Source organism: Telmatherina bonti (assembly GCF_933228915.1).
Source record: "Telmatherina bonti genome assembly, chromosome: 2".
Lineage (NCBI taxonomy): Eukaryota > Metazoa > Chordata > Actinopteri > Atheriniformes > Telmatherinidae > Telmatherina > Telmatherina bonti.
Window position 1 is genome coordinate 14,674,861 of NC_136620.1, and position 25,369 is coordinate 14,700,229.

The following is a 25,369-nucleotide window of genomic DNA, read 5'->3' on the forward strand; positions in this document are numbered from 1 at the left end:
GGCCTAAAAGAAAAGACTGAGAGTGTTTCTAATATGAAATATCACAGTATATAAGATATCACAGGGTGATATTTAGCATTGTGTGGCATCCTCTTTTATTTTAAGTCTGGTATGTAAAGAAACCAGTTGCAGGAGTTTTAAAAGAGGGATGTTGTCCCATTTTGGTCCTGATGCAGGATTCTGCTGAACAGACCTGAAACCTTTTTGTTGGATTCTTGCTTTCATGATGCGCCAAAAGTTTTTCAAAGGGAACTTTGTCACAGAAGATTATTTCTAGAAGTATTCTTGAACCCATGCTGTGATTTTCAGTAGAGAACCGTGTCTGGTTTTTATGCTGTGCTGCCTGAGGAAGCCAACTCATCAGCATCCACTTTTGGGACTTCCGTATTGTCCCATGCACACGGAGATTCCTCCTGAGTCTCACAATCCTTTGATAATACAAAAGTCTGTATGTAATATCATCTTCAACATCTTCACAATCTTACATTAGTAAAAATTTTAATGAATTTCTTCCACATTTTTTAGTTTGTCTCAGATTGGCAACATTCCTTCTTTGGCAGCTTTTCTTTCTTTAGAGACTCTAAATACTCTGCCTTTTTGAAATGCTTCTTTTATACCCAGTTATGTCACTGACCTTTGGCCAGTTAATAGGATCTGCCTTTCCTGTCCTCTCCACCCCAACCAGTCGAGGCAGATGACTGCCTCGACCCCTGAGCCAGGTTCTGCTGGATGTTTTTTTCCTGTTAAAAGGGAGTTTTTTCCTTCCCACTGTAGTCGCGTACATGCTCAGGATGGGGGATTGGATCGAAGCCATGAATCGATGCAATCAGTTGGTTTCTATTATAGGCTTTGTATGAATTGGCTTGAAATGATATGAATGTGACAACATTGTCGTGAAGTGGCGCTATACTAATAAAGCTGAATTGAATTGAATTTATATAATCAGCCACAGACACTTGCCACAATCCACATCCAGGCCAACAACCAATGTCTGGACCACATGTAGCCCACCAGAGACTTGTCATAATCCAGGCCAGATTTGGAACTGATTTCTGTCCCACACACACGCCAGTGTCATAACTGTGCCATGAGTGCCAAAAGTAGTCCAGATTTAGGGGTTTTAAATGTCTGCTATCTGAGTAACATCTTTAGGTAGATCTGAGTTTGACTGTTGAGGACTTTGCAGGTGATTAAAAGATATTTGATATTTAATTTCAGATGTTAAAGTGAGCGAAAGAAAGTCCAAAGTGGGTGAAGTGTAATCTCTTTTGATGATACTGATCAGAACTCTGACTGGAGTGATACACAAAGATCTTCAGGAAATTAGTAGGACCTTCAACTGCTTGTTTTGCAGTAGTTTTTATTTTTAACTAATGAATCACACTGAAACAAAAGTTAGTAAATAAATGACTTCAAAGTTTCTCCTGGTGTTGAACCCTCTGGGGCTGTCCAGTGTTGACCTGAAAAATATGGGAAAAAATCAAATTGTGATTTTTCTGACAAATACTCTGATATGGTTTCAAATTCCAGCTTCTGTTCAGTGTTTATGCAGTAAAATCACAACACCTTATTTCTCTCTACATCATTTCTGTACTGCACACAGGTGGGTTTCACCCCCCAATGCCAAGTGCATTGTGGGGCGTCTGTGTGTGACAGAGCAGATAGCATTGTTGTGTAGATATTTTAAACAGTTGACATCATATTTTTTAGGTCAAAGCCAGTCCACTTTCTGTGTTGTCCTAAATTCCATCCATATCAGATGTTTTCAGTAACATCCATGCGTGCACAATGACTTCAAAACACACTGGAATGTGAGGTCTCCATGTTTACATCTCTAAACACGCTGTGTGTGACACATCTTTTTCTGCACATGTGGGTCTCCTTAAGGCCACACAGAGGTCACATTTAAACTATATTGTGAACAATCACAAAGAAAGAAAAACAAATCATGCCTCAAAATATTAGAATCTAGCATAGCCTGTAGTCTTACCCTAAGTTTTCCCTTCATATTAATGGAGGGGGGAAATGGGAGACCTGGGAGTTGTGGGACTCCAATAAGCACTGCTTTTCTTGGTTATAATGAATAATTTCTTCCCAATTTTGGTGTCAGAAGTCCAGGTAGGTCAGAAGGTCTCCGGGGACTGCAACAATGGAAATCCTGTGTCCCCACCTCAGTTTTTTAACAGAAGGGTCTGTTTGTATGCGATCCACAGTCATAAGTGATGAAGAGCCCCTTCTGATTAGGACAATAGTTGGGAAGAGGCGTAAGGTCTGGTTTGGGAGACCTATGTTTTTTATTATGGTTTAAAGATGTTGGCATGTGAAAATAGTCAATCTTTCACACAAATATTTACAAAAAAGTGTCTGAAAAACTGGGAATGATTTCTTTCACAGCATCAATACATTTTTCTTGTGATCAGTTTGTGTTTTTCTTCTTCTTTCCTAGTAAAAAAAAAAAATTCTGGCTTATAGTTACGGTGCTTGTTGAGCTCTCTTTCCTGCCCTCCACCTCAGACTGGTCCAGGCAGATGGACATCCTTCCCTAATCCAGTCCTCATGGAGGTTTTCATTCCTGGTTCTGATGGAGGTTTTCCTTCTTGGTTTTGGTTCTGCTGGAGGTTTTACTCTTCAATAACGCCTTGTATAAGTAGGGACAGAGGATTGACTCAAGGAGAAGATTTAATCCAACTTGTTGCTTTCCATCAGGCCACACAACAAGCAGCTTTACCACCTGAGCCACTGCCACCTCATACTTTGTATTTGCAATAAAACAAAAAGCCTAAACAGTTTGATGTTATTTATCTTGTTTACAACATAACACCTTATTTCTCTCTACATTATTTCTGTACAGTACACAGGTGGGTTTCACCCCCTAATGCCACAAGCATCGAGGGGCGTCTGCGTGTGGCAGAGCAGATGCCATTGTTGTGTAGATATAAACTCAGATGGGGCACATGTTTGGCATTTTCTTTTTGTTAAGACAGATAAAAAGCAACATACAGTTTCAAGTTAAGGGGTGATAAAGGTTTTATGACTCTAAACTATAAAATTTTGTTGGGATAGTGATAAAATGAACACTTATTAGATAGTTTTGCAGATGCTTGGGTTAATGACATTTTTTTAAAGTTTTTGGGGCTGTAAACAAATCAGTTTCTCTGAATTTAAAAGCAAGAAAATAAAAATAAATAAATAAATGGCCAGGGTTTACTGATCTTATGACATTAATGAAGCTTTTTCATGTTTTTCTGGAAAAAAAAGGGAGCATTTCTGATCATGCTAACCCTGATGATCATCAAGTGTCTTACTTAAAAACAGAGAATTACGTTGCAACTCTCTAGTAGACAGTCTGGTGTTTATCTTGGAACCATACTGCCACCTACAGGATGAACTGCAACATTAGCTCACTCTAAAAGCCTGCTGCAGATCCTGATTTTTGCTTTGTCAGAAAAGTTTAGAAATTTCTCTGTCTGATCCAAAATGCTGCAACGAAGGATTTGATGAAGTTTATCAGCAGATCAGATTCATAGTTTTATTTTCTCTTCATTGGCTGCTTGTTCAATCTTCAATTTAAAGGAGCTCTATTGTGCTATTTCTAGTTTTCTGAGCTTTCTACAGTATTATAATATCAAATACTCTTCAGACAAATGAGCGGCAATCCCAGCAATCATTGGGTGAGAGGCAGGGTACTGGACAGATCGCCAGTCCATCACAAATTGTGCAAGTCATGATGGAAATTATTTTGATTGTTGACTTATATGGGGTTGACTAATATGGATCGCATTACTGATTTGTTATAATTAGGTCAAAATTGGACTGTATTTTTAAATGTTAAAATACAGCATTTTAAAAATGCTTGGAGATTACTAGAATGAATGAATGAATTTGTGCTGTACAAATAAACTTTAATATAATTGAACTGATTTTTTTGAGCTCTTCCGCTTGAGGTTTCATGTTTGTCACTAAACATGCACATTTCTATCTGAAAGGCAACATTTTGTTAAAATATGCACTACCAATCAAAAGGTTGGACACACTTTCCCAAAACATCCAGTAGGAAAGTGTGTTCAAACCTGTGAATGGTAATGTGGGTTTGCACAGAGTTTGCACAAACTCATTACAAACCTACAGACTTTGTACAGAGTGTCAGACAATGCCAGGATTCATCTGGCTAAAATTGTGAAAGGGTCCTTCGGGGAACTTAAGATCACAGACCTGAACACAATTGAGAATCTTTTGGGAGACTAGGAGGCAGTAGTTAGACTTTCCCATAATCAGCACATCTTGGTGAAGCTTTACTGCATCTCAGGATTATAATACATCTTGTGATATTGTAGAAGCAACACTAAAGCTAAAGGCTGTCCAATCAAATACTGTGTATAGTATGTAAATATATGTTCAGTAATCATTTGTAGCCAGAAAATGACTGATGTAACCCACCAATTTCTTCTGCTTTCAAGATGCAAAATTGCCTAAAGTAAAACATGCCTTTATCAACTTATTAAATAAAAACTGACGACTTGAATAGGAAACTTTTCCACAGGTTACATGTTGCCAGATCATGATGCTTGTGTTTGCTGTTTGCCAGAGACACTTGATGCAGCAGGATACTGCAGGTGTGTATAGATAATGTGCTCATTTTTGAGTCCATTGAGTCATGTTGAAACTTACACTGAAGGAATTCCATGTCATCATTTGCTCTGTTGAATGCAGATAATATTGTTGGTGATTAATGTTTGTTGTATCTTCCAAGTATAATTCATGTATTATCACAGTTTTCATGTATGCACTTTCATTTTAATTGTTATGTTCTACACAAAATACTCATTTAAGTCAGTCATATTTGATGCTTTGATGCATAAAAGCTCCCCAACTTTTTTTGCATGATGTGCTAGAAGGTATTACTGTCTAAGAAGAGGCAATATTGGAAAGTGTAATAACTCAGTGAATGTAAACTTTTTAATTTTTCACTTCAAGGACCAACGATGCACTGCACCAAAACATCACAATCCCTATTTACTGCTTTCACACTAAAATGTTTCTTAAAAGCTTAGCATAATGCACTCCAGTTTTCTTTGCTAAAACGGAAGTATTTTACTAAAGCGGGCGGCTGCAGCTCAGGAGGAAGAGCAGTCAGCTTGTAACTGGGAAGTTGGGAGTTCAATTCCAGGCTTGCCCTGTCTATGTGCTGAAGTGTCCTTGGGCAAGATGCTGAACCCTAAGTTGCCCCCTGATGTGCCTATCGTTGTATGAGCATGTATGTAAGTCGCTTTGGATAAAAGCATCTGCTAAATGACTGTAGAATAGAATAAAGCATCATACAGATACTTAGAATAGAAAAACAACACTTGCCACATCAGTTTAATCAGTGTGTACTTCCAGTGTTGTGTATCCTTAACATTGTGTACTTCCAGTGTTAAGGATACACAACACTGGAAGTACACACTAGGAGCTAGTTTAGAAGTTGTCCTGACACCACAGGACATTTTATGTATTTAATTATACATGAAAAACATAACAGGGCACCTCCAAGAAGATTCTATTGGAAACTATAGCTAAATAGTGATATCAGTTTTGACAGTGTGTGTGTGTGTGTGTGTGTGTGTGTGTGTGTGTGTGTGTGTCAATCTGGGATAAATTTGACATACAAAGAGCAGACAATGATGCTTATGCATCAGATTTTTGCAACCTGCAATTGTCACAATTCACATGAAGAAAAGACCCCAAAGAGATTTCTTAAAATAGATTTTATTAAAGAGAAGCACAATCATTGTTATTCAGTTATATCCACATGGTCTGAGGCAAAATGGAAAGCTGTTCTGTGGTCAGGTGGATGAAAATGAGAAATCTTTCCTGGAAACCATGGATACCGTACCCTGCAGATTAAAGAGGAGAGGATGCATCCAGCTTGTTATCAGTGGACAGGTGAGAAGCCTTCATCTCTGATGGGATGGGGCTGCATTAGTGCCTTTGTGGGCAGCTTCCACATCTGTGAAGCTCCATCAATGCTGAGAAGCACATGAAGGTTTCAGAGCAACATCTGCTCCCATTTAGACATCTCTTTCATGGAAGGCTTTGCAGATTTCAGCAAGACGATGCTAAACCACATTCTGCGTCTATCACAACAACATGGCTTCACATGAGAAGAGTCCATGGGCTGAACTGGCTTGCCTGCAGTCCAGACCTTTCACCATCTGACTTGCTGTTTAAGTTCTATTGGAAATAAAGTATGGCTTGATGAGAGTTGGATATTGTTGCATTCTGTTTACATTTACATTTTAAGCTACGTCCTAACTTTACAGAATTAGGTTTTTTTAGATTGTTTTCAGTATTAGTGAATATTTACAAGTGAAAGTTTTAATGTGTTTCCTGTTTTCCTTGAACTCAAACCAAGTAATATCTCCTGATGGAGCGACCTTTCTTACAGGCCAGCACAAACAAAATGTATTAAGACCATCCGAATAAGAAACAACTGAGCTAGGTTTTACAAAAATAAGAAAAATAAGAAAAGCTACACGATTCCAATTTTTAAACAAATGTTTGTTTAATTTGAGGACTAATAACTTCTCAGTAGCGTTTCTTTGTTAAAGTGAGAACATATTAGTTTAAAGCCAATTCTGTTTATTAATAATTAATCTGACAGTAGTTTGCATCAAGCCTTATTTTGTATGTTAAGGTTAATTTAAAAGGTCCTGAAGTTCCAGTGGTTCTATAAATGAAAATGCCAATTTATCCCAATACATTCAGTGGTCTGGGATTGCATTCTTGATCAAGAAACACACTGATCAAATAGTCTAAGAATCCCTGCATGAGATTATTTCTATTATCAGGCATTCTGAGTGGTGAGCTAGTCCATTTTTCCTAAATGTATGTTCAGGTATTGGAGTAAACATTTTCTTCTTCTTTCATGTAAATCTTTAGGCATGTTCAGGGATTTGTGAACTCCATGAGCATTTGCAGATTTATGTATACACACATGTTCCCAAGTCACTATGCATGCAAAGCTGATTACATGTTCAGTGAGCAAATCAACATTAAACACATTGGCTGACCTTTTAAAATTATGAAACACATATTTGGATACGCCTTACTTTCCTCACACCTGATTGGCCAGCTGCTCTCCCAGTTGTTGGAATGTTCTGGACATAAAGAAAACTACTGACTTTAGGTTGACCTGAGGGTTTTGACTCGCAAACAAAGACTGAATTCTGATGTATTTCTAACCCGCTATCAGAAACCCTTGGAGTTGTTGCTCTGCTGTGAGGAGCGAGGATGAGCCGTTGTGCTGTTGATCCTGCTGTAGTTCTCCTTGGTGCCTGATGAGGTCCTCATCTTGCCTTGCTCTTCCTTCATGAAGAGGTCAACCATTAAGATCTTCTCTTTGTGGATCTGCAGGCTGATATCTTTGGGGATGTCTGGGATGAGCCAGTCCACAATATCGTTCATCAGCATCACAACATTCTGGTGAAGATAAATGAAGAAATAAGTATTTAAGTTTTGTCCTTTTTAATTAGTGTAGGAAACTATTTAAATTTATAATCTGTAAATAAAATACAAAACACATTTTTATAGAGTTACCTTTTTAAATTTATAGTTGTTATAATTTTTTATTATTTCCCTTTGGGGATTAATACTGTATTTTTTTTAAAATTCAATTTAATTTTTATTTAAAAATTGAGATATAACAAGTATGCAGAATAGCCATGGGTTCAGTTTCATCATGCAGACGCATACTGACTTCATCTAAGGAACAGAGTTCTATTATTCTGAAGTATTGAGATCCCGGAGATGTACTGAAGGCTTTAACTTTTCTGTAAATTAGACAAGTGTAATTCCTAAATATTGTTTTGTCCCTGAAATAATCTGAAAAGTCTCCATCTGATCCAAAATGCCTCACTGAGGGTTCTGATGAAAGCTACCAGCCGAGACCATATTTCCCCAGCTTATCTCATCTTCATGGGCTTCACATTGAGGCCAGAATAGATGACCAAATGATGAGGCAACTTCGTTTTCTGAATGAGAAATCCTAAGTTTCAGAGGACCCCAAGATTCCAGATGTGAATATAGGTGTCCCCAGTATCACCTGTATGGTCCACTGTCTTTAATAAAATGATTTCTTAGGTTTTATACTTTATTAAGTTTCTTGTGTAAACACGGAGTATTGATAATTATGTTGTTTAGGTGGAGTTACTTGTGAAATGTCAAGTCAGAATGTAGTTTAATAATCATTTTTGCCAAAATTGGTTTGAGATCTCTGGGTTCACATTTTTACAATTAATTTGGAGTTTTCTAGTTTTATATGGCATAAATGTTCATAAATTGGCTACTTTGGTGGCATTTATTTTTCTGACTTGGTGCAGCTGGAGTGTAAAAAGTGATCATGCTCTATTGGATTTTAAAGATCTCAGAGTTCCAGATTTTCCCAATGTGGTACTTTGCTCTCAGACTGCAGCTCTACTGGGGTTCTTAGACGTTCTAAAAGTAAAATGGGAGGCGTCCAGTTATCAGACCCCTCTCTGTGGAACCAGCTCCCAGTCTGGCTGCAGGAAGCAGATCCCAACTCTACCTTTAAGATCAGACCTCCAACATGTCTTTCTGCTAAATGTAATTGTCAAGTCTGGCTTGGACTCTTGTCCTTCCCTTCAGTCCCTTCCTGCTTTAAGCTGAGGTTACTGGGGGACATTCCAAGATGCACTGGGTTCCTCTCGCTCTCTTTACACATGTTTGTTTATGTCTCTGTGTTGTCCATTTCACCCACAGCTGATAAAGCATGAGGCGACCCAACCTGAAGCTGGTTCTACTGGACGACAGGCGACTAAACTGAGCAGAATATTTGATGCAGTCTGTTTGTTTCCTTGCATATGAACAAATTGCCAAATTTTAACTAATGCCTGAGCTGAATGATAATGAATATGTTTTAAATGAACTCTAATAATTTGCTTAACCAGACTGATTTATGGTTTAAATTGGATTGTATATTTAAAGCACTTAAGATAATTTCTTCCATGACTTGCCGCTACATAAATAAACCAAATTCAACCTCTGTTACAAAATGAAATTTCAACTAAATATATATAACATTCATTCATTCATTTTCCGAACCGCTTATTCCAATTCAGGGTCGCGGGGAAGCTGGAGCCTATCCCAGCTGGCTTTGGGCGACAGGCAGGGTACACCCTGGACAGCTCGCCAGTCCATTGCAGGTCCATCCTAGGGGCAATTTAGAGTGACCAATTAACCTATCATGCATGTCTTTGGATGGTGGGAGGAAGCCGGAGTACCCGGAGAGAACCCATGCATACACGGGGAGAACATGCAAACTCCACACAGAAAGGCCACTGACCAAACTAGCCAAGGATCAAACCAGCGACCTTCTTGCTGTGAGGCCACAGTGCTAACCACTGCGCCACCGTGCAGCCTGTATATAACATGAATAACAATAAAATCTTTCAACTTCTGAATGTTTTACTTTACCTGGAAAACAATAACAAAGGCCAGTCGTACAGCCAGTACTGTCCAGAATTCCTTTGAGATCTCATAAGGTGTGGGCGACCAGGGAGGTTCTCTGTAGTCCTTATACCTTTGAGATGGAAAACAAAGACGTACTGTTGTCCTACATTCCTAAGAAATCTGTTCACTTTATTATTGCTTGTCTAAATGACAGCATATACAGCATGACTAGCTGGTCAGTAAAACTGATGTTACTTGCTTGCTTCTGGTCCTAAAGATCTCAAACTGATCATCCTGATGTATAACATGCAAACAGTTCCCAAATTGCATGGACCACTGCTCCTCCTCACCAGCATGTTAAACAATGATTTCACTTCATCATTCAGACTGGATAAATGTGGACGAGTGGTTTCAAGTCAAAGTAAAGTGATCCTAACTGAAAGGGTTGAAGTACCAGAAGGAAACACAGATGTTCAGGATAGCTAAAAATACATTAAACAAAAGAAATTAGGGATGTCCAACTTGTGGGTGAAATCTACAAGAAAATATAAAAAATTTAAGTAAAGACCATACTGATATATCAGTATGGCATGTATAAATATATATATATATATATATATATATATATATACATATATATATATATATATATATATATATATATATATATATACATATATATATATATATATATATATATATATATACATATATATACATATATATATATATATATATATATATATATATATATATATATATATATATATATATATATATATACATATATATATATATATATATATATATATATATATATATATATATATATATATATATATATATGATGTCATTTCCTACCTGCAAACCTCAATCGAGTATCCCATGTGAAGTGAGTCCATGGTTCCTTTTCCATCTTCAAAGTGGCTGACGTTAAAGTAGGACAACGTATGGTTGACAAATCCGTGCATCGAGCCATTGGGGCTGTACATGTACTGGTACACCATCCGAGGGATGAAGTCTGACGTGAAGGAGATGACGAATGCCTAAGAGAAAGAGTGGGGGTCAGATACTCATTAGGTTTAGCAGACCCTATGATATATATATATATATATATATATATATATATATATATATATATATATATATATATATATATATATATATATATATATATATATATATATATATATATATATATATATATATATATAAGTGGGGAACATTACAAAATATTTTCCGCACTTGAAACAAAACTTTTTTTTCATTTTGTTTGTTGAGTTGGAGGTTTTCATAAGGAATAACTCATTTTTCTACTTTCACCAAGGTTTACGTTGCTGTTTTTAGAAGCATTGGCTTATCTGTCTGCCTGTTTATTTGCAATATTACTCAAAAAGTTATGGGAGAATTTTCATTACATTTTCGGCAAACATTAGAAATTGAAAAATGAACCAATGAATAGATTTTAAGGGTAATAAGGATTACTGTCTGGATCCAGAATTTTTTTTAAAAGGTCACTTTTCTATTGGGCGATGGAGAGAATTTTGCCATTACAGCTTTTAATTCAACAGATGAGGCCCAGAATCATTGGCAAAAAAATAAATAAATTATGGAAGATTTTAACTGCACTAGCAGCTAACCCAGATTGTGGCCATGAGAAAAAATGGTGTTAGTGACATTTATTTCATCTTGGCGCATGAGAGTATGTTTTCAACTGTGAATTTCATTTTTCAATTTCTAACTAAATATGAAGGCATCTCCAAACCTTCCTCAAGGTTTTAGTTTGTCACTTTTTTCACATTTTGAGTTTGCAATTATGCATCTCAGACTTTAAAGCACATGACATCTGGACCACATGTGGACACCATTTGCCAGCGTCATAACTGAGCTATGAGTGCTAAAACTAGCCCAGATTAGGTCCAAGCATGTCTGCGATTTGAGACAGACAACGACCGAAGCCTGTAAGCTGTAAAAACATGCAGGTGTCTAAACTTTGGACTGAAACTGTGTTATATAGTCTGTACTTACGTTTATGATGACAGCCACTTTGGCGACCCCTCTTAGTATGTTGTACCATATACCTGCAGATTTACCATTTACAACATCATTTAATCCCCAAGCTCAGAAAACTGTGTTGTATTTTGATAAGACCTGCAGTACGTTTGAAGTTACACACCAATGTCTTTGGCTCTTGCAGCCACTGGTCTTCTCAACTCTGTCACAAACTTCTTCGCATCAAGTCGGATTTCAATTATGTTGTTCAGTAGGGCAAATAGTGGGGCCAGTGGAAAGGATGCCACAAACAACGTGACAAATCCAAACTGGATGACTGGAAAAGAGGAATACTGCTATTCACAGAGCTATAACAACTTGTTCTTGATCATAAGAGAATAGCTTTTGTTAGGTAGAGCCGGAGTGTCAAAAAATGTCAAAATTCCCAAATGTTGCTTCAATTCTGAAACCCTAGAATCCAAATAATAAGTCAAAGAACTTCAAGATGGATAACCTAGTCATTTTTTCCATGTCGTCCTTATATACAACAAATATGTGGTTTTACTTAATTCTGTGATGTCAGACATGAACACAAGAAATATCAGCAAAGGCCTCAGAAAATCTGAGTTTTACTGTTTGTTTCTGCTAGTGTTTGGTCCTGATATCATGACATGGTTGGGTTGAAAAGAGGTCTGCTTTGGTACTCACTCATTTCCATGTATTCAGGTGTTAATCCTGCAAATGGCTCCAGGAAGTGGTCAGTTTCATATCTCTGCAGTTTCTTCTGTCTTTCCTCTTCGTGAAATGTTCCTTGTTTTGACCGGATGTATCGAATTAGCTTCTTCAGCTTGCTGAGGAACACACACCCAAACACAGACATGGACACCAAAACTGAATAAATTAATAAGTGAGTCAATAAATATATGAATGCACATGTTTTCACAAATTATGCCTCAGTTGTTTTGTAGCATCTGAAGGTCTATGATGTATTCATAAAGTTTTCTCGTATATCAGCTTGTTGATTCCAAAGTTTCCAAAGATCTTTACTGAGTGTTTCCTTGTTACAAAACACCTGACTCTAATCAATAAAGTCTGCAGAGTTTGATGTTAAGCAGCCCAGAAACTCTTAACACTTATAAGACAACGGCTATCGAGGACCAGAGTTGGTTGGTCACCCCTGGCATAACATGATTGAGGAATTATTCAATTCAGATTTCAAATCTGAATAAACCAGCCACCTACTTAGGATCCTCCATCAACATGTTAAACATGCCACCAAGGGGACAAATACATATGACAAGGTCTACTCAAACATCAAGCTGGGCTTCAGGGTCAAGTCAGAGCCACATCTGGGCCAGTCTGTCCCTGCTGTTAATTCCAGCAAATGGCTCCCAGCAGAACAACAAATGATAAAACCTGTCCTGAGGTTGCCTCTTAGATACTGCAGCGTTGCTTAGAGTTCACTATCTGGGATGTTTTTGAACATCAGGATCTGGAGCAGCACACTGTCACGATCCTGAATTACATCAAACGCTGCACAGACATGGTCACTGTGGACAAGTGCACTGGGTTTATCCCAACACAAAGCTCTGGATGCAACAATGCTTTCAGGACTGGGAATGGGATGCTGTGTAGTGCTGCCAGAGAGAAGGCATCAGAGAAGCTAAGGATGCCTGTAGGACAAGGATTCAGGACTGTATCCAGAGCAACAACTCCTCACAGGTGTGGACGGGGTTGCAACACATTAATTGCAGGAAAAGCAACACCACAGCTGACGCCTTACTTGGGGGAGGAACTGAACCACTTCTTTGCTTGATTTGAGGTGGAGTCACCCACAGCCACACCTCATCCACCTGCCCATGGCAGCCCAATCCTTCATGTGGATGAGCTTGAGGTGAGGCACACACTAAAGCAGGGGTCTCTAACTCCGGTTCTCTTGAGCTACCATCCTGCAGGTTTTAGTATTTCCCTGGTATACACACTTGATTCAAATGAAAGTCTAACTGAAAACAACTTGTTGTCATCCTCTGCTGTCAATGAGCCATTGATTTGGGTCAGGTGTGTCACAGCGGGGAAACACTAAAGCCAGCAGGATGGTACCGGCACGAGGACCGGAGTTGGAGACCCCTGCACTAAAGGCTGTGAACTTGAGCAAAGCTACCGGACCTGATGGACTGGTCAGGTTCTGAGGGGGTGTGCAGATCAGCTGAACCCCAGGATCTTCAGCTCTTTGGCTTAAGCTGCTGTCCATTTATTTATTGATATTCTAATTTATTTCTATGTCTTTGTTCATTTGGTCAGTTTGAGAATGCTGGTCAGTGATTTGTGTTTTTTAAAGTTGGTGAAAAACAAATGTGGTTTAGCAGAAACATGATTATTAATATTGGTTTGCAGGAAAGGGAATCTTGTAGCTACATAAAATTTTAACAAAGAGGATGGAGTTAGGTGATTGTGAAGAATTTGCTCGTGTGGAGATCTGGTGAGTCTACTTATGGCAAACAACAACAAAAAACTGCATTCACCAATGGAGGCTCATGACTGTCAAAGTGTTAAAGTCAGAATTATTACACTGAAATGTACTTACGGTATTCCAATCTCAAACAGATTGTTCTGAATGAGTTGCTTTCCCAACATGGTGATACTCAGCTGGATACACAGCTCCATCAGACAGCCTCCATGAGCACACTGTGAAGCAATTCCACAGTGAGAATAAATGTAGACCTGAGATGAATGATATCAGTACATGCTGGAGTTTCTAATATTGTACTCTGTGTTCCAGACCATTCTACATGCAGGATTTCAGTAAAAGAAACATTTAGTATTTAGTTTTTCTGTGATAGATTTATCCTGTGTTGCTTCCCCTGTTTCATTAAATCATTAATAACAATCTCACAGGTTTGATTTTTATATCAGGATGATCTTCATTAAAGGCAAATTACTTAAGGAGGTTGTTCTGGACTTTTAAGATAGTCCCTGTTTTAATTTGGTTTAAATTCTAGTTCTACTGCACATGTTGCTGACAATAAGGTGCTGATCAGGGATCAGAAGCTCAAAACAAGAGTAAGTAGCAGAATCAGCAGTTTGGAATTGGCAGAAGATCTGTCACATTGATCAGTCACATGATGCTCATCCATCAAATGCATTTTCCTTCCATTTAAAGGGGAAATAAACAGACTTTACAGCAGCATAAGGTTGATTTTGAAGATGCATTGTTACTACAAAGAAATAAACAAATGCTCATTTTAATCCTCGGTGTGCTAAATTGATTTAAAAATGAATTTCTTAATTGTTTGTAAGAAGCACCTCAACTTCAACCAAATTAAATTGTATTCATGAACGTATAAAAATGTCAAGCTTACCTCTTCCATTCTGTAAGATTCAAACACATACAAATATCTGCCAGGTCTGCCCACCAGTCTGCAGAGAAAGATAATTAACTGCATATTATTACAGAGCTTAGATGACTAAAAAGGAAATCACATGTACAGAAATGAGCATTTACCAACCTTCCCCTGAAGAAAGCTATGTAGATGATCGGAGTGAAAGCATTGAAAAACTTGAGGATGAAGGTTTTGAAGATGAGTCGTTCCTCAAAAATTTTGTCGGTTTTTGGAGCTTCTAAAAGTAAAACATGAGATCTTCTCAAACTAAATCTTTTTAATTTCTGATGAAAAATCCGATCACTTCTAAAGCTCAAAATCAAACAAGTGAATCTGTAATATTATGCAATGCATGTATATCTCTTGTAGCCCCCCGTCACACACATACACACACATAGACACTTTTTCTGAAAAAGCTAGGATGCTGTATTAAATTGTACAATGTACAAACAAAATCAAAATGTGATTTCTAGATCATTAACCGTGTGTTATTCCTAGAACATAAATAAAATATCAGGTGAAATTGAGACATGCAGTATTAACTCACTTTGAATTTGATGGCAGCAACACATTCATGAAAAGTTAAAACATGGGAAACAAAAGGCTGGATATGTAAATGGTTTGAATAAAAAACAACTGATGGAGAACTTGACAACTAATCAAGTTAGCTGGCAACAGTTCAGTAACATGGCTGGGTTTAAAACGAGCATTTCAGAGAGGCAGAGTCTCACATTGAAAGATGGAAAGATGAACCAAAGAATTGTGAAATAATTTCAAGAAAATATTCCTCAACGTGAAATGATGAAAACTTTGAATATCCAATCATTCACAATGTAACATATTATTAAAAGACAGAGAGAATCAGGAGGAATCTCTGTGCACTGGGGACATTGCCAAAGTAAAATATGGATTCTCACAACATAGTCACTGTGACGGGGTTCTGTGCAAGTCCAATGGCGTAGTGGTGGCTCTGTTTGAGGTGATTTATTGTCCTCTCCGATCCTGATCCTAACAGTGCAGCAATATATAAATTGAAATATTTACAAAAATGTACAATATTTAGACTGGGTTCTCTCACCACACAATTATACAACGTCAGCTTTGCAGTAATGCTCTCGACTCCTAACTCTCCACACCACTGAGTCCTGAATGGGCTCCTTAAATAACAAACATCATTCTACTACAAACAGGAAGTGTTTCAATTAAGACATTAAATTAGTTTTTCTTGAGTTCCCTGATCTCTCTAAATGAGATAAAACAACAGCTTAATCAAATAAATAATAAATATTTCAAAACCAAACCATCATGATAATCTAATCAACATGGACAAAAATAATAAAGATAATTGGCTCAGTGTGGCGTGTCAGTGAGTCACAGCCGGTGACGTCAATAACTACTGGCACTGTCTACTTAAACGTCACTTGGGTATTGCTTCTGTTTGATCCCGCAATTACAGAAATGGATGACAAACGGTAAATAACAGCACAATCCATTCACAGTAGCATCAGCGTGGAGATTAAGGGTGATTCTCAATTCTCCCCCTTCCACTTAGCCCTATCCCTCCACATTGTGCAATCATGTGGGGGGGAAGGGGTATCCCAATTGTCCTTTGGACAAAGGCTAAGGGGGAAGGGTGAGGGCTACACACCCCTTAAAGTGAAGATTTTCCAGGACCACACTTCATTGAAGAAGGGGGGGAAGCATATGGCTGCCATTACTAGTTCCTGTACGGCGCGTTCACCAGCAACATGTCTACCAATGCTGACAAAGAGGTTTAGAAATTTAAGTATTTTCAGCGTTAAATTATGATTTAATAACAAGACTGAAATTACGGCATTTTATTTTACGATCGTATGTTCTGCTCTATGAAAGTTTGCCACAGTTAGTACAAGAGGCTAGCATTTGCCGAACTGCTGGTCTGATATATGAATGCATAAAACCATTGTCGCTGTTTTCTTTCAGTGACAATCATCTATATGTGTTGTAGCATTTCCTTTACTTCTGTGCACAGTGCTAAATTGTATCATATGTTTTAACCAGGGACACCAGAACACACAAGGGCACTTATCCGCTACAGAGCAGAAAAAGAGGAGTTTATTGTTTACGTTCCTATTCTTGTACTAATTTCTGTTAAAAAGCCTCTATTAAGTTATAATTACACAAAGAAGTTGCATGTGCAATTCCCATGTTGTGAATACAATGTCTGCAAAACAACGTTCAAGGGACAGTAGTTCCCGTTTATGCAGTTTACACAGCATTAAAATGTTTATACAATTACTACTACAGTCTGTATTTATATCTACATTTAAAAAAAAAAAAAATTCTACTTTCGATACAAAACATTCATAAAGAGGCGTGGTTGGAAGGAAAGGTGACCGGCCAACAAGCATACAAAAAATGTTGCGCAGACAACAGAAAGTTGCACGGCTGACGACAACGGCATCCTGGAAAACAATCAGTCGTCACCTCTGTTTACGTAGCAGCTAGAGTGCCGCAGCTTGATGACGTTGTCACAGTGTAGTGGTGTCCCATTTCTTAGGGGAACATTTTCACCACTTGACACTTACCCCTCCACTGGGGGGCCGAGGGATAGGGCTAGGGATAGGGGAAGGGGTAAAAGATAGAATTGAGACTTAGCCTAAGTGTGCACCCCTAATCTTACGCCGTATGCAGGTGGAAAGTGGATCTTACCTACTAGCAGATGTCTAAGGGTCCCTTCTGTCAGGTCGGTGGGGTGTGTATGTGTATGAATGGGTGTGACGTTGGTCGGCGGGGTACGTGACAAGGCCTCCTTGTCACAGTCACAACCTAAAATGTACCTACAATGCAATATGTCAACTAAATTGGACTCTTTCTAAACTTTTGAATGCACATGTACAACTCATTCGGTGTTGAAGTACTTATTGCTTAAATTTCTGTAATCTGACAAAATGATTAACCATGTTTAATGACAGCTTGTATCCAAACAATCCTCTTTATAATAGCGTACTGTTCACATTCAGACATCATCAGACCAGGACAACACGCAACATATGACAAGTCAGTGATACATTTTATTTTGTGACTGGGTTTAAGAAGGCAGGTTTTACTTCGGCTCTGTCCCCCGCGCACAGAGATTCCTTCTGATTCTCTCAGTCTTTTTATGATGTTACAGACTATAGAGCAAAGTCTTCAAAGTCTTAGCAGTTTCATGTTTACAAATATTGAAATTGACCTACAATCTTTAGATTTTACGGCTCACTTTTGTAGTCCATAAATAATTTAATTCACAAAGACATTAAGTGCAAATCTTGATGTAACAGGAATATAAAAAAGGATTAGAAAATACTTTTAAGCACATTCTGACAGCCATATTGTCTGCCATCAGTACAGTTGAAAGAGTTTTTCATTCATTCTGCAAGCTTACCCAACACGGTGAGCCATCGTGCCACAGCCCCATACACCTCGTCCAGAATAAGGATGACCACAAGGTTGATGATGGCTGCAGTAGTTTTAACCGTCAGTTGCACATGGTTCCTTGTGATTGAACTGGAGCTCATATGAAGAGCAGCTTTGGTGGAGATCCGGTAAAGGATCACACCAAATACAATGGCAAATGTAACACCAATCTGACAGTGAAAAGGTTTACAAGATTACACAACAATGAGGTAAGGGCCGAGAGAGGCAGTACAAGAATCCAACAACATATGTAGGTAAATAAGTTAATTCTCACCATCAACAGCATCATGACAATATTGGTCATGTAGGCAGGGAGGCGGTCTTGGCAGGTAAGCTTTTCTACCTGCATGAAGAAAAAAAAAACACATTATGGCCGTTTCAGTATAAATTCACGTCACTATGCATCAGAACACACTGACACTTCCTCCAGCAACACTGGAGCACTGCAAGGGATTGTACGCTCGCCTTTTCTATTCACCCTGTAAACCTAAGACGTGCAATACAAATCCTGTCATCTGCAGAAATACTCTGATTACTCTGGAGTTGTGGGGTGTATCAATAATGAACAAGAACATGAATAAAGAGATCTGATCAGTCAGTTTATGAGATGATGTGTAATGATCACCTCGTTGTGAATACCAAGAAAACAAGAGATAATTGTTGACTTAAGGAAGAACAGGAGTAAGCACAACTCTGGGTGGGTTGGCTTCATGCGTAAATAGATAGATCCCCAATTTATTGCTTCCTCACAGCAGCATTGTAGCGTCTAATGGTAAATGGACTTATATGGCACTTTTCCAGTCATGCTGACCACTGTAGCTTGCAGCTTATTCCTGAGCTACAGCCACTGCAAGCGCAATGTTTTATTCTTTACATATATATGTATATATATATATATATATATATATATATATATATATATATATATGTGTGTGTGTGTGTGTGTATATATATATATATATATATATATATATATATATATGATGGACAATTCTTCAGATCCTCTATAAAGCTTAGAGATGCATGATGTCTTACTGACTCATAAAGCAGTTCCATCTATTTCCATTTTTTGAACTGATGACATTTTCAATTCAGTTTAGTTATAAAAGCAACTGCAGTGTTATATAATGATCAAGAATATAATGATCTACGTGCAGCATACTGTGCACTCACCTTCTGCTGTTGTGTTTGTTCTTTCTTTAGAGACTTCTGCATTACTCTGAATTCATATTCAGCCCTGGGATGGTCCTATAATGGTGACACAAAGAGACACACATGGCAATTATTAAAGTACAGTGGTTGTATATTTTAATAAAGACACTTCTCTCTCCAAGGTCCTTCTCTCTTAAGTTTTTATACAAAAATATGCAAATCACATAACAGAAATGTGAGGTGATTTTCACTTATGTTCAATACAATACCTAAATGGGAATGGAAAGTAAAGTCAAGAGCCTATTTCAGCTTGTGTTTACTTAGACAACAGACATATGAGCAAAACAAAAAGGATGAAGAATTTAATAAATGCTTGTTCATGTGTCCACAGAAAATATACCAACACATAAACCAGGATGGAGGAGTGGGACAAACAGAGGATGCCTTTAGGTTGAAAATACAAGACTCTCTGAAGAACAGGCGGCTGGCTGCTCTGTCCAGTGAAGGGAAATCAGTAGCTATAGAGTCTAATCTATTAAAGAAAAAAAATTCAACCCATCGATCCTATCAATTGATCCTTGACCTCTTTGCCACCAGGTAGCCATGTGTGCCACTCCAAACAGGTTGTTTCACTGGACATTCATTGTTAATGTCCCAGTAGAACTGGACACTCCAGTACAGGACTCTTAATATTACTCAGGACATCATGATATATGATATAATAATGGTTTACAATAATATATGTATAACATTGGAATGACTAATGTATGTATTTTTCAGTAAGTTTCATCAAAGATTCTTTTCCTTTATGTTTTCTCATTCAAGTAGTCGTGGCTGCTAGGTGTACACATGCAGGAGTACAGGTACTGAATGGAGAATTATAGGACTGAACTTCCTCTTTTCTCTCTTTCTCTCTCTCTCACACACACACACACACACACACACACACACACACACACACAGACAAACACAAAGGACGTAAAGTTAATGAAAAGAAGTCCTGCTATACTCACCGCCTGAACCACTTTCTATGATTTTATGTGAAAATGAAAGACAAGCATTTGGCAACAGAAACATTCAGGCTGTGATCAATGTGAGCAGAAACAGGAAAGTTGAAGGAAATGACTGCAGTGCTAAAAGAAAGCAGAGAGCTGATTGAAAATGCTTTTAATTGTTTGATAATTTTTTTTTTAACCTGAAACTTTCATGAAAAGAAGTATGTTTTCATTTCTCATGTTCAAATGTTTTAGTGTTTGTAGCGGTTAACATCCAGAATGAAGCTCCTGGTTGTCAAAAGGCTGGCTCTATTTACTACATGTAGTTTCAGTTGTCAGTTTCCTTCCTTTTTCTTAACATAAAGCACAAAAAAGTACAAAAACAATGTCAAAGACGCCCACTTGAAATGCGGTAGAAAAACTGTTTGCCTCTTTCCCATTGACAACACCACCACAGCTTGATGAGTGACCTTAAATAACCCTCTCAGGCGTCACAAAAAACAAGCTCCTATAGTGGTAAAATAAACAGAAATGTGTCATAAGTAAAATAATATCTTCCTGTTTGACTGTTTCTAAATGTAATGGATTTGTCTAAAGTGAGAAAATGATATCAGTAATTAATTTAATTGTGAGTGATTTGGTAGGCAGTTCGCAGAAACCGCAGAGAAAAGCCAGAAATTTAAAGCTGAAGGCAGAAATGAAAGAAGAAAAGGAATTTATTCAAACCTTAAGAGCCTCCTGTAAAAAATAAAAATAGAGACAAAGAAAGATTAAGTCAAATAAAACAAGCAAAACAGGAGCTCATTTTGCATGTGATGACAGCAACGCATATCATAAATATAGCTCCAGGTCTGCTTGTTTTTTTTTTTTTTTTTTTTTTTTTTTGTTCTTTTTCTGTGTAGCATCCTCTCCTGTTAAAACAACCGTATGTAAGTGGAAGTGAGGAAACCAGTCACTCGAGTTAGAGGAACGATTTCCATTCTGGTCTAGGTGCTCAACTGGTCTCACTCGATTCTAGGTGGTCAACAATCCTCGATCTTGGTTTTTAGTTTTTAAGATGCTCCAAAAGTATTGTATTAGTAAAAGGTCCGGACTGCTGGCGGACCAGTTCAGCAGCTGGACTCCTCTGCTGTGAAATCATGCGCATTATGTGTTTTAGCATTGTCCTGCTGAAATCTGCAAGGTCTTCCCTAAAAGAGACGTTGTCTGGATGGTTGCTGCAACCTGCACAAACATTGCTGGAGCCTTTCCAAATGAACCAGACGTTCGTTCCATAACCAGCTTGTCCAGAGAAAACAGCTGCATTTCTACATCCTGTTCACATCTGGCTTCTTCTTTGTCTGATAGAGCTTTAACCTGCATTTTTACTGGCTGAGGGTCCGAACATCACACACATCTAGTGCTGACTTTCCCAAAGATGTCTCTGGATTCTCTGAACCTGCAGACCACGGTGATCCGTAGATCATGGAAGACTTAATGTCTTAATGCAGAAATATAATGCTGGATCAGATCCACAACTTGTTGACAGATTCTTAAACGTCTGACCCTCTTTACTCTGCTTTCCTGAGGTGCTCTTTCTAAACCCAATCGCGCTACTGACCTGTTAACAATGAGGCAGATCACAGCAGTATGTTCATCCAGATGTTTATTTACTTTTTATGTGGTTTATTTTTAAACAAAACTTTATGAGACATGTTGCTGTCAGCAGATTCTATGTTTATTTTCAGTTTGATGTTTTCCATCTTCTATTTTGTATAAAGTATATCTATTATTTAGAAATCGCTGCTCTCTGTTTGTAGTTACAATGAGATGAAATAAAATAAATGATATGATGACTGCAGTCGCTTCGTTATATTTCACTGTGAGTTTGAAGGCCCTCACCTCCTCATCTTCAAACCCTGTGAGGTCCCATTCATAGTTCAGTCTCATCTGTCTCCTCTTCCAGTGCTCCATAAACATGGCAGCTTTGAAACAATTGAAACATCACATCAATTTGGGACCAGAAAGTAAATATATACAATAAGCAGGTCTAAAATGAAGACAGTTAGATGAGCAGGTGGATGAGGTTAGAGCTGTGGTGTGGTATAGGCAAGTACAGTTCATGCTTTCTTTGAATTTTCATTTTAGGTGATACATGTAAGAGAAACTGATCTGTTTTGTGTCACACTGGGATGATGAACAGCTTTTTCACAATACTGTCTGAGCAAGAGAGGAGATAATCAGAGAGGGGACACTGTCTGAAAGAGTATAAAAAGGGAAGTCCATCACAAAGTTGAGTATTTTGATCAAACAAATTATCTGTTTTTATAATCTAAATGACTTAATCTTCAGAACCTGGTTCCTTATAATACAGATCATGGTTAAAGATAGTAAGCATCTTCCAACACTTAGCGTCCAAAATGTTTTCAGTCAGAGAAATGAAGATTATAATTTACGAGGGAACACGCAATTGAAAACACACTTGTTGAGAACCACAAGGAAACGGTTTTTGTGCTGTATTTTAGGTTAAATTGTGGAATGAGCAAAAGGACAAACACAAGCAATGTCCAAATATACCAAGTGTCATATAATTAAAACTATTTCCTTACATGGGCTATACTTCATTAGTTCAATGGTCTCTTCAGTTTACCCCTATGTCTGAATGTATAAGTGGTTCTGTGTGCTCCTTCTCCTCCTGCTTCCCTTAAAATACAGGAGCCAATCAAGTAAACAACATCACGAGGTCCTGAATAAAACAATCCATCGTGGCTACCTGTTTAGGACAGGGCTGTCCAGCTACGGTCCTCGGGGGCCACAATCCAGCAGGTTTTCCAAATGTCCCTTCTTTAACACAGCTGACTCAAATGAATTAGTCATTATGCAGAACTTCCTCTGCTTTTTGACCCATTTAATGTAAGTCAGGTGTGTTGGAGCAGGGATACATGAAAAGCTGGACAGTGGTGCTCAAGGACCAACTTTGGACACACCTTGTTTACAGGCTGTATCATCTTTCAGCCTCACTGTTTAACCCAGCAAACCTCATGAAGTACTAATGATACCTGTGCTTCTATAAGGTTGGTGTGCGCCCACTCACCCCACAAAGCCATGAATATAGAGAAGAAGACGGTGGCGGGGTTGTCAAACAGGTGGCTGGCTCGGGCTGTTCCACATGCTGTACTGAGCTTCCAGTAGCTACACACTCTGTCACACAACGGACACATGGTGATGTTGTTCTTTGGGTGGCAGATCTCCATGCTGGAATTCAGACACAAACACAAAGACTAATCATACTTCTGTCCCTCTGGAGCTGTTTTGTCTTTGTATACATCATTAACTTGAGAATGCACATCTCCATGCTAGCATCCTGCTGCAGCTGCTCTGATTATATTTTGTCCTGTAGAGATTATTGCCTTTTCTCTCAGCTCTGTGCTCTCTTCCAAGTTAAATTACTTTAATCTTTTTTACATAATGGTTGCTAGTTTATTGGCTGCTGTGGTGATGACGGTGGTGGTGGTCATGGTCATTCATGGCTCCAGCTCATCTGTAGGGAGGAGGGGTTAGGTTGTTGTTCAGGGGCCAATCTGGGGCAGATTGGTGCAGCTGTGCAACATGTCTAATCACGATCTCTCTTTATTTGCAGTTGTGTGCTGAAGACCAGGGTGGAGAGCAGCATGACTGGCCGACCAATCTGGTCTTCCTTTTACACCACGTTAGAATTAAAACTTGTCAAACCAGAACCAAGCCTGTGTTGTTGCTGAGCCGTCTGAAATCCGGAAGCATTGACACTGCTACAACATCTTTGGGTGATTCATGGTTTCTTAGCGGTGAGATTTAGTAGATTTTATTAAACAGTCTCCTTGAGGCAGTAATTTCCTGACAGACTGACGTTCTGGTTAACGTAACACTGACGTTTCCTGACATGAAAACACACTGAGTGTGAGGTGAGTGTATGCAGTGGGATGAAGAAGGATACTGGCAGAAAGTCATAATATCCTGTAGATGATGTGAAGCAGGTAGAGAAAGAACTGGAGGCAACAGATTCTAAGCTCGTTTATCACTCTTTCTGTTCCTCCTGCTTTTCTATATTTCCATTCCTTTCCATTATTCCATTACTTCTTACACTATATTTTTTATATCAGAAACTTATTTTGTTCATGGCAATTTAAAGAAAAATAAGCGGTCTAATCCAGATCTCTCTTTATCTGCCGATTCCCTCTGCTGTTCCCTTCGCAGCAGGACTGACACATGATGTTGTATTCAGCCTTTTGTACTTTGACTTCACTTCCAACCTTTTTTAACTTATCTTTAACTGGTTGAGCAGTATTGTCAATCAGTATGCATGACCAGTCGAAGTTTTGAACACACTTCCCCATGAAATCCAAAGGGAAAGTGTGTCAAAACTTTTGACTGGTAGTGGACATCATGTGACCCTGTTCACAGCTGTGTCATCTGGATGTGGACTGAATCCCATCTCGGTAACGCACCAAAACAGATACGCAGTTATCTGTTCCTATAAATTCATTTGTCTAATCCCTATCGTGTGTAGGGGTGTGTTTGTGCTTACCTTGGTATGTTGTCATCAACTGTTGCACATCCATACAAAAAGACGATGACCCCCACCAGAGAGGCAGGAATAAGCATCTGGGTGTAGAGACCCAACCAAGCGAAGTAAAGACCAATTTTCTCACCAAAATATTTGCTGTAGGACAGAAAAACCAAGGAGATCATCTTAATTCTAGTTTCATCATTGTTTAAATCATTGTAACTGTTGTTGTCCTGCAACATCCAGAGGATAAGTAAAAGCACTTCAAAATGTTTTTTCATGCCTGGAGCATCATGACACAGCGGCTTTTTGCTTTACGGATATAACTGGATATTAAGACACTGGCAGTTATGAATGCCCACTGTGGCTCATTCCTCACAGAAACCCAAGAAGACATTTTTTATAAAACAACAGTGAACAGACACACAGAGAGGGAGAGAGAG

General features: G+C 38.3%; 1 protein-coding gene across 1 annotated transcript in view; it reads right to left on the reverse strand.

Moving 5' to 3' along the window:
• Window positions 1-5,736: 5,736 nt before the first annotated feature.
• LOC306764325 (anoctamin-1-like) overlaps window positions 5,737-25,369 on the reverse strand; it is a 55,147-nt gene continuing 35,514 nt past the window's right edge. Inside the window, exons 10-24 of the mRNA XM_079251451.1 lie at window positions 24,948-25,082; window positions 23,478-23,638; window positions 22,286-22,368; window positions 19,431-19,505; window positions 18,532-18,600; window positions 18,226-18,427; window positions 14,946-15,057; window positions 14,799-14,856; window positions 14,024-14,124; window positions 12,148-12,290; window positions 11,624-11,776; window positions 11,476-11,528; window positions 10,309-10,493; window positions 9,472-9,577; window positions 5,737-7,458 (exon numbers count right to left, since the gene is read on the reverse strand). Of these exons, the coding sequence (XP_079107577.1) occupies window positions 7,228-7,458; window positions 9,472-9,577; window positions 10,309-10,493; window positions 11,476-11,528; window positions 11,624-11,776; window positions 12,148-12,290; window positions 14,024-14,124; window positions 14,799-14,856; window positions 14,946-15,057; window positions 18,226-18,427; window positions 18,532-18,600; window positions 19,431-19,505; window positions 22,286-22,368; window positions 23,478-23,638; window positions 24,948-25,082 (1,867 nt within the window). The 3' untranslated portion in view covers window positions 5,737-7,227. The remainder of the gene's footprint in view (window positions 7,459-9,471; window positions 9,578-10,308; window positions 10,494-11,475; window positions 11,529-11,623; window positions 11,777-12,147; window positions 12,291-14,023; window positions 14,125-14,798; window positions 14,857-14,945; window positions 15,058-18,225; window positions 18,428-18,531; window positions 18,601-19,430; window positions 19,506-22,285; window positions 22,369-23,477; window positions 23,639-24,947; window positions 25,083-25,369) is intronic.